Raw genomic sequence first — 13,023 nt, 5'->3', positions numbered from 1 at the left:
ACTTGTCACACTGCCACTTAACTGAGCACAAGATTCATTGAGACATTCATGAAACAGTAAGGCCAATACAGCTACTGTTAGAAAACTCATGATTTTACACTAAATTATGTAAAGAGTCAATAGCAAAGACAGCAAAAATGTTCTCCCTAAAGGAACATAGTTGTGTTTAGGTTATTCAACATTGACATAAATGATGTATGAGTTCATTTCAGCATAACAATTCTTATCTCTTTGGACAGATTATGTAAGACTGTCCAAACCACAGATTTCATCCAAATGAAAGTCATGTTCATATCAGTACATTTTGAGAGTTCAGATAACTTCATGAAAGAACAATTATGGGCCCAACCAGCTGAAATGCAAGCAAGTCTTTACCACCTGTGAAATCCCGGGGCCCACAGGCCAGGTGATATGACCCAGATCGGGGCACGCACAGCCCACCGCTCAACCCACTCTCTAGGGTCCTTCAGGACACGTGGAAAAGACAGTGTCAGCTGGTACCCACAACAACTGAAAACGTGGCATTTCTAGCCCGACATAATCAACATGGCATTAGAAATGAACACGGGCATAAGAAGCCGGTGTTCACACTGCAGGTTTGGGAACCCACCGAGCAACCCGGAGACTTTTCAGTCTTCTTTCAGTAAGAGCAGGCAGAACAAAAGATAACACGGACCATTAGATTCATCAGTTTTCATGAACACACATATAGACAGGCTTCCATCAGACAATGTTTACCGACCTGTGAGCTCCTGGAAAAGCCACAGCATATCAAGGACCTAGCCAGCTGGGATTTGTGCATCATTTTGAAAAGCATATAAGTGGGCTAAAAGAGTGAGAGCAACAAACTACTCAGCAAGCATCTACGATGCAAGTAGCACAGTATGTATGCAGTACTCTCTGCCCTTTTCCAGTATATCTGGGGACAGAAAACATTACAAGTAAAAGATTCCATTTAACAATTAAAAACATGATCAGCATTTCAAAATCAAAATGTTTACACCAGGAATTTGATTATTATATTTAACTGAGATAAACGAGGAAGAAACCTAAGGTGCTTGAGAAATTACTTCTCAGAAATACTTCAGTTTATGGGAAATAAAAGATGGAGATTTTATTGGAATGAAAACCCTGAACAAACATAGACCCAAGAAACCATAAAATAAAGCTAAGAAAAAAGCAAGAGAAAAGTTCTCTAAGTTTCTGTTGACCATAGGCACAAGCCATTCAGGACAAGCAGGCAGAGGAGAAATGAACAACTTACACAAAATGAACTTGATACACTGAAGATGAAAAAACCGTGGCAATATTCCCGTGATTTGCCTCTTTCCAACCCAATCTCCTATTTTTTTAGTATGCTCAATGAGTAACTTGCACCTACAGCCATCAACCGTAGAGTGTCCTAAAGGAGACAGACTCTCCCTCTTTCCCCATGCAGAAAGAAGTCTCCATGAATCCTTGCTTGGAAGTTTCTTTTTGTGATGGAAAAACAAACACGGCAAGTTTTTCATTTCGTATACACAAAATCAAGTCGCAGTGCAAATGATACTTGACTAATGAATCTGACAAAAAAACCCTAATTTTTGTGGTAGAAAAAGCTGAGTTCAGAGGGTATGTGGGTATGTTAGCTCCCCCCTGATCTCTATTTGGCACACAGTAAAAATCTTAAGTAGAAATTATGCAGTTTCATGGGAAAAAAAAAAAAACACAGAAGGAGCTAAATCTCTTCCTTTTAAGCAATCATTTCATACAAAGCTAAGAACTAGTCCTTGCCAAACATGTTCAGATTCTTTGAGCTCAGCATACAAGAGTCTGAAATGTTGTCGTCGCTTGCTATTCTCAGTTTACTTTTTACTTCTTAAAAGACTCCTAATGGCAGTCTGCCTACAAAAAGCTGATTAAGATCAAAAGCTCCTCACTACAACTGCTCGCTTCCACCTTTCTAGAAAGAACAAACCACTTCAAAAGCAGCAGAATGATCTGCCTATCTAATTTTAAAGCATCAAATTTGACAAAGTGCCAAAAATCAACGCGTTAAATTTGCTAAGTTAAATCTAAGGTATGCCTAGATTATTTTAAATGTAAGGTATGCCTGAAATAGTCTATATTTAACAGCATTAATATTTCTATATTTAGAAATGTACCCTCTTCATAAAGTATATATTTAGAAACTAAAAAGAGCTGGATGCAGTTCCTAAAATAAATAATTGTTATTTTTTTAAATTTTATATTTTAGTGGAACTCAGTAGAGCCAGGACCAATAAAAGATACAAGGCTAGTGTGAACTACAATTCACTTTTCTTTTGGAAAAGAAAAAACAAACAAACAAACAACAAAAAAGCCAAACAGGTCGTTCCACTTCACAGCATCTTTATGCAAGAGAGGTGGAGAAGCAAACTAGGTCTCCACTGTCTAGACTCCCCAAAACGTATTCCCGTCTTATCATCTTCCGCTCCTTACTTAGAGGTTGTGTCTACAGCTCACTTGCTAAATTTTCAAATGTGCCACCTTAGTGAGTCTTCCCATGCTGTACCTTCACTATGATGCTTATAAGAAACCTGAACCAGATCATCAGTGTGTTAGAGGAATAACCTGCCGTACTGACTGCTACCACACCACTGCTTCCATTCCATCTTCCGAGATCCACCTTCCCCTCCTCTTACAATCAGGGTGCCAGCTTTTTCAGGCAAGTGCCACATTTTTCTTCTTATCTGTATAATACCTATTACAACATTTTTCCTGATTCATGCATTACAGGAGGATTACACTTGCACTACTAGAATGCAAACAAGATATAAACTGTGTAATAACCATTAGCTTATCTAAGCATACTCACCCTATGAAATATAGCCAAATGAGTCTCCAGATAGTCTCCAGGTACTATTCTGGATACAGGTAAAACTCTCCTAGTAGGACTGGCCATTAACTGTGAAACCAGTATTGTTAATTATTCCATCAGTGAGCATCTGAATTCAAAGTAGCTGGGGCAAATACATTTACCTCAACCCCTCAATTCATCTGAGGTATCCTAAATACCAACCATCTCACCACTTACAGTCAAACTCTCCAATTAAAATTATATGATTTTATGTTGCTAACGGAAAAAAAACCCTGCATCACACCAAAAAGGCATAGCACACTGAACACAGCATTTAAAAAATTACCACTTTCACATAACTTAACGGAACTGCCCAGCTGTCGACCGCAGCCTACCACCAAAGCAAGGGGCTGAGGAACAGCACAGACGTGCAGATTAAGTCCAAAGGCCAAGATGCTCTGTAGCCCATTTGTGAAGGGGCTTTATGAGCTTCCACGTAACTGCGAGAGTACAAAAAGAAGAGCCTTGTACAGGTCAGTAATGCCAGATCCTTTGCAGAATTGCTACATGTTTTGATGTAAGCTGCAAGTTGATATATTTTGGACGTCTGTTCCGAGCGTTACCTGTGGCATTTTGGCTTGCTCGCCTCTAGATCAAATGTCACCCAATCAGAGCAAGCACCGCATCCATCACGGTTAGCAACCGGGCAGTGTCACCCATCAGCGGGCCAAGAGGCTCAGCGCTCTGACAGCCACCGAAACCTTTGCGGCAAACAAGCCCCCGCTGCCTGCTAGAGCAGTAAAAGGACCAGAACTGCTGACTGGTAGTGGCAGCAACACTTCTTCCCCTGGAAAATGTCATCGGAAATTCTGAAAGTGTCATCTCCAAGATTTCCTAGCCCAAAGGCACATCACACATCCTACACCGTCACTGGAGCACAAACGCCAATTCCGACATTATATTACAGTCCTAAAAAGGCTGAGACACTGATGTACTTTTTGTGCTAAGGGTAAGACGGAGCCTTCAGACCACTAGATACAACTTTGCAAGTGACAGTAAAAATCCCGTAGCATTTCTCACTTTTATTAATCCTTTTTATCCAGCCGGCCATGCTAAACACGGTCTGTCAACGTTCATGTTCGCATCCTACACAATCTCCCGCAGATTTCCTAGTGAAACCTGCCTGCCACAGAAAAATCACTTCTAAGGATTAACGGAAACCAGATGTGTCCAGAAACAAGAATGAAAAGACTCTGTAACTGGGCTTATGACTAAAGTAAATAAAAGGATTGAGTGGGCAAAAGGAGAAGTATTTTGATTACATGTTTTTGGTTGTATTTTATAGCAAATGCTTTGCTAGTGTCTTATGGAAAATTTCAGGGATCCCTGTCAATATCCAAACTCATAAAGCAAACTGTAACTGTTTCTTATGCTCTCTATCCCACCTTAAATGTATTTAAAAAACATATGAATGCACCAAGAGGGAAAAACATCTGGGTGGATGGTCTAACATGGGTTTTTCTACACATTCATGGATATCCTTTAAAAAGCAGAACACATAAGTACCATAAAAAAAGCCATGGCTTACAACTAATGGTGTTGGCCTGCAAGTGAAAACTTTGTATGTGAAAAGGCAGTCAGATGACAGAGCTAACAGACTATGCACTCGTGTGATATGAACACTGATGTAAACAGTCCCATCATCACAGAAAACATGAGGGCGTAACAACTGAAACAGCTGGAGAGCTACCAGTGAACTCACAGTATCTTGGCAGGATAACCCTGTGGACAAAAACTGGGAAAAAAGTGGTTCAAGATGTCATAAGAGAAAATAAAGAGCAACATGAGCAAAGGATGAACTTCTGAGACACACTAATTCTGTGAAACCTCAAAAAAAAAAAAAAAGAGAAAAATAGTAAAGTAATGTAATGCAAAGGAACTGTAGTTGCAGCACAGTGTGTGAGACAGCAGACTGAGGCCCACACAAGATAACACGTTAAGCTGAGACTCACGCTGTACCCCTGCCTAAAGGGCTGAGTCGGAGCAGATGAAGGAAGACAACGGCTACGCATAACTTTCCATCTGCTCTGGAAGGGTGTTGTGGGAGTCAGCTAATTAATGGGGGTAAAACAGATAAAACCATAAATGACTACAGAAGACTAGTTTGAGCTCTTTGAAAGTCAGTGTCTTGCTGCCGAGAGCAAAAAATTTCATTCTACTTTCTTCCTCCACACAAACTGCCCCAGTTTGTTTTGATGATACGTCTAAAGTGGAACAACTCGTCCTTGATCTACAATTGATGCTCACAGCAAGACCCGCGAGACGCTAGCTGCATTTCTGCGAATCTCACAGAAACAAAACTACAGAGCACCAGTTCTTCAATATTTCATGAAGAAATCTGACAAAATATTTACAACCGTAGTAAACTGCAAAGCGATTTCACAAAGGCATATTCCGCTATCAGTCTGGCACACGTTCATGCCACTATTATGCTTCCATTTAAAAAGCTGGAAAATGAGAGCGGAAAGAATCCTTTAAACATGACTCTGCTTTATATGCTTGTATGAGAGGATTATTTAGTGGAATTGGGAAATACTTGTAGGTAAAGACAACACGCAACAAGAATACAGTGCTACACCTGGAGTTAGTGCCATCTGCCTCTACATTCTTGACGTCTTACTTTATTCTTGTGCATCTGCGTTTAATATGCCGTCATGCGTATCCTGTTCAACCGTGTGAGTAGCAAGAGCAGGACGAAGTCCTAAAGTAAAGGCCATCAACAGTAAAAGGCCGAACGAAGTTCTAAAAAAATTCCAGGAATCAGCGAATCAAAACATTAACTCAAACAACAACGTGCAGAGTTGCAGTTATGGGTCCAAAATACCACGTCTACGATTATCTGAGAGGACCGTCACCAGGCTGTCACCTCATCACCAGGCTCACGCCGGTCCGCATTCGCTGAACGCTGAGGTTCGGGTAGCGGAGCGCCAGCGCTGCGGCCGCCCGCCCAAACACTTGGCGCGGGGAGCCGGCGGCCAGGCAGCCGTGGCAGCGGGCCGGCGGTGGCACCACCAGGCCGGCACATGCCGCCCTGTCAGAGTGGGGCAGAAATAATCGCCCCAGCCTCCTGGCACAGTGCCGTAAGACCATTTTATAACTGCGCTCGCTTGCTAACTTGCCTAATGCAAAGCGAAGGGAGCTTATGTTTAAACCCGACCAAAGGCGATGCTACCGACTCTCTCCAATTTAACAGACCGAGAAACTTACTGCAGGTCACAGAGACGGCCCGGTGCTGCTGTCTCCATGTCACGGTAGGGTTCACCTACTTCAGACCGACAGCGGACGCTCGGCACCAGCAGCTCGCCGCCGGCGACCCAAAGCGAGCCCACGCGAGCCCTCCTCGGCTGAACACCGGTTCAGACCGGGGCGGGAGAGGCGCCGGCCGGGGCTGCCCCCGGCGCCCCCGGCAGCGGGGAGGGCGGCCCGCCCGGCCCGGGCCCACGGCGGCGCAGTGCCCCCCCCCTCCCCCCCGCCCCCAGCCCGCCACAAACGCCCCGCCCGGCCGCACCTGCGCGGCGCCCCCCGGGACGCGGCTCCGCAGGCCGCGGGCCCGGCCGCCGCCATGGCGGGGCGGATCGGTCCGGCCCGGCCCGGCCCTGCAGCCGAGGCCGTCGGCGCCGAGGCTCCGCCATCCCCCGGCTCCGCAGGAGGAGCCCGCCGCGGCCACGGCGCCCCCGAGCTGGGCCGGCGGCCTCCTCCCTCCCCGCCCCGAGCGCCCCGCACTCACGGAGCGGCGGGCGGCAGGCAGGCGAGCGCGGCGGCAGGAAGCGGCGGAGGAAGCTGGGCCGCAGCCAAGGCCGCTCCGCTCCGCCCGGCGCGGCCCGCCCCCGGCCTCGCCGCGCCGCTCCCCGCCCCAGCCTCAGCCCGGACGGCTCCCCGCGGGCCCCGGGGCGGCCGCCCCCGGCGCCGTACGAGCTGGCAAGGAGGGGGCGGCCGGGGCCGGGCGGCGTGGAGGGCGGGTGGTGCCGGTTCGGGGGCAGGATGCGGCTGCCGGGTGGGAAGGGAAGCGGGGCCGCCCGCGGCTGCCAGCTGGGCGGGAGCGTACCCGGGCCCGCTGAGAGGCAACAGGTAGCGTCAGGCCTGGCTGCGGGGCGCCTCGGAAGCGAAGGGCAAAGAAGGGGAGGGGGTGGAAAGGAAGGGGGACATGATGGGCTTACCTTCGCGTCTGAATTTGGGGGGGTCTTGCTGAAAGACCTGGAGCTACCGCGCTGGATTTGTGCATGTGGGGAGCAAGCTAACCGGTTTGCCTGCCTGCAGGGCTGTGGGTGGTCGTACCCGCAGGTCTTGCAGAAGGGCCCGGGCCCTGGGTAGATTTTCAAGGCAGCCACCGTGGGAGGGACTGGAGGGAGATCAGAGCCAAAGGCGGGCATCCCGGATGAGGGACAGGCAGAGTAAAGGGTGTCTGGTACTCTACTCCGGTAGAAACCGGGATTGCGATTAAACTCAGCGTGTGACTAGGGGCTTTATTTGGTCAGAAGGCGAATCTGAATTAAGGACTGAGAGGTAGTAGTTTTATTGGAATAAGATTATCCAGTGATAAGGCATAGAGAAAAAAGGGGGAAGGTGTGAAGTTGCTGTGGCACCCCTCAGAAACCAAGGATGGAGACCCCGTAGTGGATCTGCTGACAAACGGGCTGAAAGAATGGTTAGAGAAGCACGTAGAAGTCATTGGGCCAAGCAAAGACAAGATGTCAAGAAGAGTGTTGTTGAAAGAGGTTGACAGATTAAGCGGGATTTGATTTAGGTGGGAGGAATTCTTTAGGCACTTCAGTGACGGTGGTGACAACTGAGCACAAAGATCTGCGGGCAGACTGCAGACCGTGTAGCAGGGGAGCCCCAGACACGGGTTGTGAACACCGCGTTCGCAGGGTCTGTATGGGAAAGGGAGAAGGAATATGGGACAATAATCCGAAACAAACTGGATCGAGAAGCGAGTCCTTCCTCCTCCGCACAGCAGAGATTAGAGAATTATTGCACTGCAAGAGCAATAACTAGATTAAAAGGCTAAAGAGAAGGAAGGAAAAGTGAGCATGTGTGAAAGGGGGTAGCGTGATGTGAAGGGGAATACGTTCATTTAGCACAGGAGAGGAGAAGAGAAATACCTGGAAGAGGTAGAACCTCAGGGCACTGGCAGAAGGGGAAGGCAAGCAAAGGAGGTGGAAAAGATGAGGTGAGAAAATGTTTCCCAAAGGAGATGGTTTGAATTCTGTGCAGAGAGTGAGGACAGCAGGCTTTATGCATAGGTTCCCATTGTGTTTGGAAAAATGGGATATAAATTAGGGTTGCATGTTAGGAAAACAGATTTGTCACAGACATCAGCCAGGTCCCCAGCTTTCCTCCAGAAGCACTCAACAACGCAAAAGCAGAGCTAAAGAAAGCCAATGTTGAGATTGAATCATGTGTGGGGTTTGGTAATGAGAGAAAATGAAGGGTCAAGGGCAAAGAAGAAAGAAACACAAAGAACATCAGCAGTCAGAGGCGTGAAAGAAAGAAGAGAGAAAGCAGAGAGGAAGGGCCAAAAGCAAATAGTAAAGCATGGTGAAGAATACTATGGGAAGGCTGAAAAGTTTGTGGGGAAAAAAAACCCAGACGGTAGTCAGGAAAGAAGATGCAGTAACAAATCAGAAAGGCTTGATGAAAGCCTAGATCTGTGAACCACTTCTTCGATCAACAAAGGCTTTAGTCAAATGAGAAGATGAGGATAAAGAATGTCCAAGGGTGAAGGCAGCTGGGTAATCAGCTGGGAAGTGATGCCACTGAGGATGAGTGTGGGAGGCTGGGCAGAAATGGAGAGAGAAAAGAAGAGGTGAAGTGAAGAAAGCTGCTGAGGAGGGGTTGAGTGAGTGCTGGATGTCACTGCCACGAAGGCAAGAGGAGAATTCAACGTGCTGCTTCCCACCCTTTCACTGACCAGGGGAGTTTGCCTAGCTTGATCTCCTCCGACTTCAAACTCTCAGTCTTTCACATGGTGGCTAGTGGATCATTCCTATTTCTGCAAGCAAGCTAGTGTGTGCTCTCTTTGTGTGTATATATGTATGATCCAGGGTCAAATTAAAACCATTAATTAATTTATAAAAATGCAACTTCATGTGAATATGCTTTTCATACAACAAGTATCCTGACGCTCCCACATTGCATGCTTTATGGTCCTTATAGCGATACATGCAATAAATGGAGAGTAACTGCGGTCGCTATTTTACTACAGATAAAATATACAGTAAATTATACTTCAAAAGGGAATTTATGGAAGTAGTGTATTCTACGCATACTTTGTTGAAAATGGAAAATGCATCAGACTGACTCATATATAGATATACTGCTTCAAAGAGACAATTTGCAAATGCCTGTCAAGGAGGCCATATGGAGAGGCTGGCAGAAGGGCGGCTAGTGAACCAGTTATATGTGCCAGGTTCAATTTGTCACACTTTACAGTACAAAGAAATATTTTGTTCTCGTTTTGAGAAGGAAAACTCTCATTAGTAAAGATTCAATAACATGCTCCTCAAAATGCATCTTTTACAAACAGAAAAGATCCAGCGCGCCTGCCTTTAAAGACTGGAACCGCTGGTAGGTAATGTATCTACAAAGGTATGTGGTAGATACGGAGTACTGATTTAAAACGTGTTGAACAGAGGGACCCTCATTTCTCCACTTAGGATATGTCTTGGCCATCAGTCCTTGGGGCTGGAAGACTGACCGCTTGGAAAAGAAAAGCGTATGGAAAGTAGGGATGTGGTTATTACCCTTGGACCACAGCTCCCGGGGCTGCAAGGGGAGGGTGGCAAGGGTGAGAGTGGTGCAGGCCAGTGCTACAGTCAGCCGCCCACGGCTTGTCCGCCCGGGCCGCTCGGGTTCTGACAGCCCTGGCGAAACCCGGGCCTTCCCTGACGCAGGGGGATGCCCTCGCTGGCCACGCGCAATGCCGAGACGTAAATTCATCGCGTGCGAGCGTGCCAGTATTTTACCGACGCCGAGTCACAGATTGTCAGAAATCAGAAGGATTCACAAGGAAAGTTAAAAGAAAAAAAACCAAACCCCAAAACTGATGGTTTTTAACCCGTCCTGTCTACCCCGGCGGTGCTTCCCAAGCCCCTGAGCGGGCCAAGGCCGGATCAGGGCCTCCGGGCCCCCGCCTCTGAGGAGAAGGCGGTGCCGCCCGGGGAGCCGTCCCCTCCCCCGCCGCCGGCGGGGGCGGGCGGCAGGGAGGGCCCGGGCGGCCGCCATCTTCGGAGGCGGGCTGATGGGGGCCGGCGGCTGGGGCTGGTGGCGGGCGGCGCGGGCCCTGCGGGCGGCGAGCGGCGGCCGGTGGCGGGCGGCAGTGCCCGGTGAGGCGGGGACGCGGGGGGCGGAGTGGCGGCTGGGCCTCTCGGAAGGCGGGCGGCGGGGTGAGGTTTGCCGGCGGCCGGGAGGAGCCCCGTGTGGATGTCTTCAGCGTTACTAGGGGCGATGGCCTGCCCCGAGAGGCCGGGGCCCTGCTCCGGGCTCACGGGCTGCGCCTCTGTCAGGTCCCGGGGCGGCGGGGGCCGCCAGCCGCAGCCTCTGCACCGGCGAGGCGCCGAGCCTTTCCTACCAAGAGCTCAAAGACTTGAAGAAGACCAACGTCCTCCACATAGACGTGCGGGAGAGGTGGGAGATCGACAGGTTTGGAAAGATCCCAGCGTCCGTCAACATACCGCGTAAGTTGTTAACACTGCTAAGGCCGTGGGTGTTCCCCTGTGCTTGATGGTCGAGTCTGTGGACGAGTGGCAGTGACTGAGCGAAGAGGAGCTGTGCTAGGCACCTGCTAGTATGTTGTGAGGCTAAACTTTCCCTCTGGAGGAATTAGAAGCCCTACAGCGTAAGCCTGTCTGTGGGTGGAGTATAAATGAGACCTTTTCTTTCTGTATTCCCCAGTGGGTGAATTAGTGGAAGCTCTACAAATGGACCCAGCGGAGTTCAAGGAGCAGTACAATCAAAAGATGCCGTCCAAGTCAGACCCTGTGGTTTTCTCCTGTTTGGCAGGAACAAGAAGTAAACAAGCGCTCGGTTTTGCCACGTCCTTGGGTTTCAGCAGGTATGACTTGTGTGTGTAAGGACGGGATTAATGCACCTTCCCCCCCGCGAAGCAGAACTTGTACTCAGCTTCTTGTGGGCAAGGGTAAAAATTTAAATGTGGAATATGAACAAAACGACTGGTATTTGAGTTAGGCACCTCCTCTTGTCTCCACTGAACTTTGAAAGATGCCGTTGGGTGTTCCAGCAAAGTCAGGTGTATTGCCCTGTGAAACAACCCCTCAGCAGCCCTGTGCATGTGCCGCAGGTGACGCAATCTGCTGCAAGACTCTGCTGCCACTGAAGGGTCCTTCTGCTGAGACCTTGCCTCCTTATACAGCTTCATGAGCACTAGTCCTGAGATGCACGATGATTGGAAGGGTGGAGAACGGCTCACTTTGGTAGAAGTACAACCTTAGATTAAATAGTTTATGAAACCACACCCTTTGTTACATTGCAGTTCTACCTGTACAGTTCACTGTTGACAAAGTACACCTTCGCTTTCAGTAAGGCATTGGATTGTTTGCCAGGAGTAAAGCAGCGAAGGCAATAGCTAAAAAGACAAAGAGATTGATAGAGAGAAAGCAAAAGCAGCATTTGCTTGGTAGAGTTGTTACACCTGTGCCAGAAGGTGCCTCGGTGGCTTGACGACTGCAAGTAGAATTGTAAAAATTGTTTGTTTGCTCATGTTTTCGCTGAACTGCAATTCATGAACTGGAATATCCCTGCTAATTCTAGGCAAAAGTATGGAACCACGTTCTTGTTTTATAAATATATTGTTTTAATAAGTGCAAAATATCCTCCATTACCTGTTTTTCATGCTGCCTAATTGAAAGAGTCAGTATTGTTTTGCATGGTGGGGTTTTGTTTTCCAGAGTTTAGTTTTGTGCAGGCTTATGTCAGGTCTATAGAGCATGTAGGTTTGCAAGGAAGTAAAGATCAGTGTGCTGCGTTTATTTGATGACGTCTGAAGTATGAGACATAATAACACATAAATCTTCCACCAGAGTGAGTCTGTTCTGTCTTTTTAAAAAAAGAAGCGGCAAACTGTTTCATTGATCCAGCTGCTACTACTTGCTTGATGTTTGATCTCCAGCATTGTGTCATTTGGAAGAAAAGAGTTACAGAACACAGTGCATGGAAGCAGGCAGTATTAGAGTACAAGGAATGTCGATGTGGCTCATTGAAGCTAGGTACAAGTGTATTTGATTGCAGAGAATTTCTGTATGTGTGTTTTCCTCTGATTTTTGTTTGGTTGGTTGGGTTGGGTTGGGATTTTTGCCATGTCCTCTTAGATACCTTTTTCAAGGAGAGTCCTTCTTAACGTTGTATCTTCTGCATATTTTCAGAGTTCAGCAGTACGCTGGTGGCTTTGAGGATTGGGTAAAACATGAACCTCCAGAGAAAAAATGAAGATGACTACCCCACCCTTTGCCCCGTGAAGGCTTCAGGATGGTTTGTAGGTTTTAGCATTCAAACTACGTGCATTCCACTTCCAGAATACAGCCCACTCCAGTTTTCTTGTGTAAATGGACATTCACCTTCAAATAGCCGTGCATACCAACTGCTTGGTTTAAATTATATCTAAAGACTATGACATGAACAGAGGACATAAAATTTGTTCAGCCTTTACTTTGGGGTATGTTTTTTGGTGAAAGTACGTGAAGAGAACCTAAGTGCTTATCATGTTTACTAAGATTTTTGTATGATGTAGTTTATGACTGTTTAAACTCATGATGACAGGATAATAAAATCATCCTTTCCCAAATAACTGTGTTGGGTACTTTGTTTATAATAGTTAAACTGCAGATATTCTAATGGAATTGGGCTAACTGCCCTAAGCACAGGTTTATTACACTTCATGTGTAGCTGGGGTTTTAAAATCGTTGCTGTGTTATCAAAGAGGACCAGTAGAGTACAAATCTTTAGGTTTATACTATGTGATTGTAAGGCCAAAACTTCACTACTGGTCAGAAAACACAAAGGGAAACCAACCTGATGCTAGAATACTTGCTATTCAAAATGTTGTGTCATTCCTTACTTTAAAAGTATATCAGTTTTTATACAAAGATCTGCTTCTGAGCACACCATGCTATAGCATGCAGTCAACAGCT

At 47.3% G+C, this 13,023-nt stretch overlaps 2 protein-coding genes across 7 annotated transcripts in view; one reads left to right on the top strand and one right to left on the bottom strand.

The window, feature by feature from the left end:
• Nucleotides 1–6,717, bottom strand: part of USP45 (ubiquitin specific peptidase 45) — a 55,940-nt gene extending 49,223 nt beyond the window's left edge. For 2 of the 5 annotated variants that reach the window (XM_087774377.1, XM_087774381.1), the window contains exon 1: nucleotides 6,606–6,710. The gene's annotated coding sequence lies outside the window, so the exon portion shown is untranslated. Of the gene's footprint in view, nucleotides 1–6,085; nucleotides 6,316–6,386; nucleotides 6,406–6,605 lie in introns of those variants that run through there. The other 3 variants (XM_087774378.1, XM_087774380.1, XM_087774379.1) reach the window with 3 other exon arrangements.
• A 1,311-nt stretch (nucleotides 6,718–8,028) lies between these two features.
• Nucleotides 8,029–12,674, top strand: TSTD1 (thiosulfate sulfurtransferase like domain containing 1). 2 transcript variants are annotated; one of them, XM_087774386.1, is made up of 5 exons: nucleotides 8,029–8,048; nucleotides 9,405–9,445; nucleotides 10,384–10,554; nucleotides 10,772–10,931; nucleotides 12,259–12,674. In XM_087774386.1, exons 1-5 carry the CDS (start codon nucleotides 8,044–8,046, stop codon nucleotides 12,320–12,322), a joined length of 441 nt encoding a protein of 146 aa, XP_087630512.1. In that variant the 5' UTR covers nucleotides 8,029–8,043; the 3' UTR covers nucleotides 12,323–12,674. The 2 variants fall into 2 exon arrangements, with proteins under 2 accessions (XP_087630512.1, XP_087630511.1); XM_087774385.1 differs by lacking the exons at nucleotides 8,029–8,048; nucleotides 9,405–9,445 and adding an exon at nucleotides 10,048–10,203.
• Nucleotides 12,675–13,023: the final 349 nt, after the last annotated feature.

This window comes from Nipponia nippon, unplaced genomic scaffold (assembly GCF_047370975.1).
Source record: "Nipponia nippon isolate SJK-2023a ecotype South Korea unplaced genomic scaffold, ASM4737097v1 scaffold_4, whole genome shotgun sequence".
Taxonomy (NCBI): domain Eukaryota; kingdom Metazoa; phylum Chordata; class Aves; order Pelecaniformes; family Threskiornithidae; genus Nipponia; species Nipponia nippon.
The sequence above is the reverse complement of the archived record's forward strand: the minus strand, read 5'-3'. Positions and strand labels throughout refer to the sequence as shown.

Bases quoted from the DNA above. Each gene is read 5' to 3' on its own strand.
- TSTD1 (XM_087774385.1), top strand. From the start codon at position 10,119: ATGGGGGCCGGCGGCTGGGGCTGGTGGCGGGCGGCGCGGGCCCTGCGG. The intron at 10,555-10,771 runs GTAAGTTGTTAA...TGTATTCCCCAG, and splicing joins AGCGTCCGTCAACATACCGC to TGGGTGAATTAGTGGAAGCT. The intron at 10,932-12,258 runs GTATGACTTGTG...GCATATTTTCAG, and splicing joins ACGTCCTTGGGTTTCAGCAG to AGTTCAGCAGTACGCTGGTG.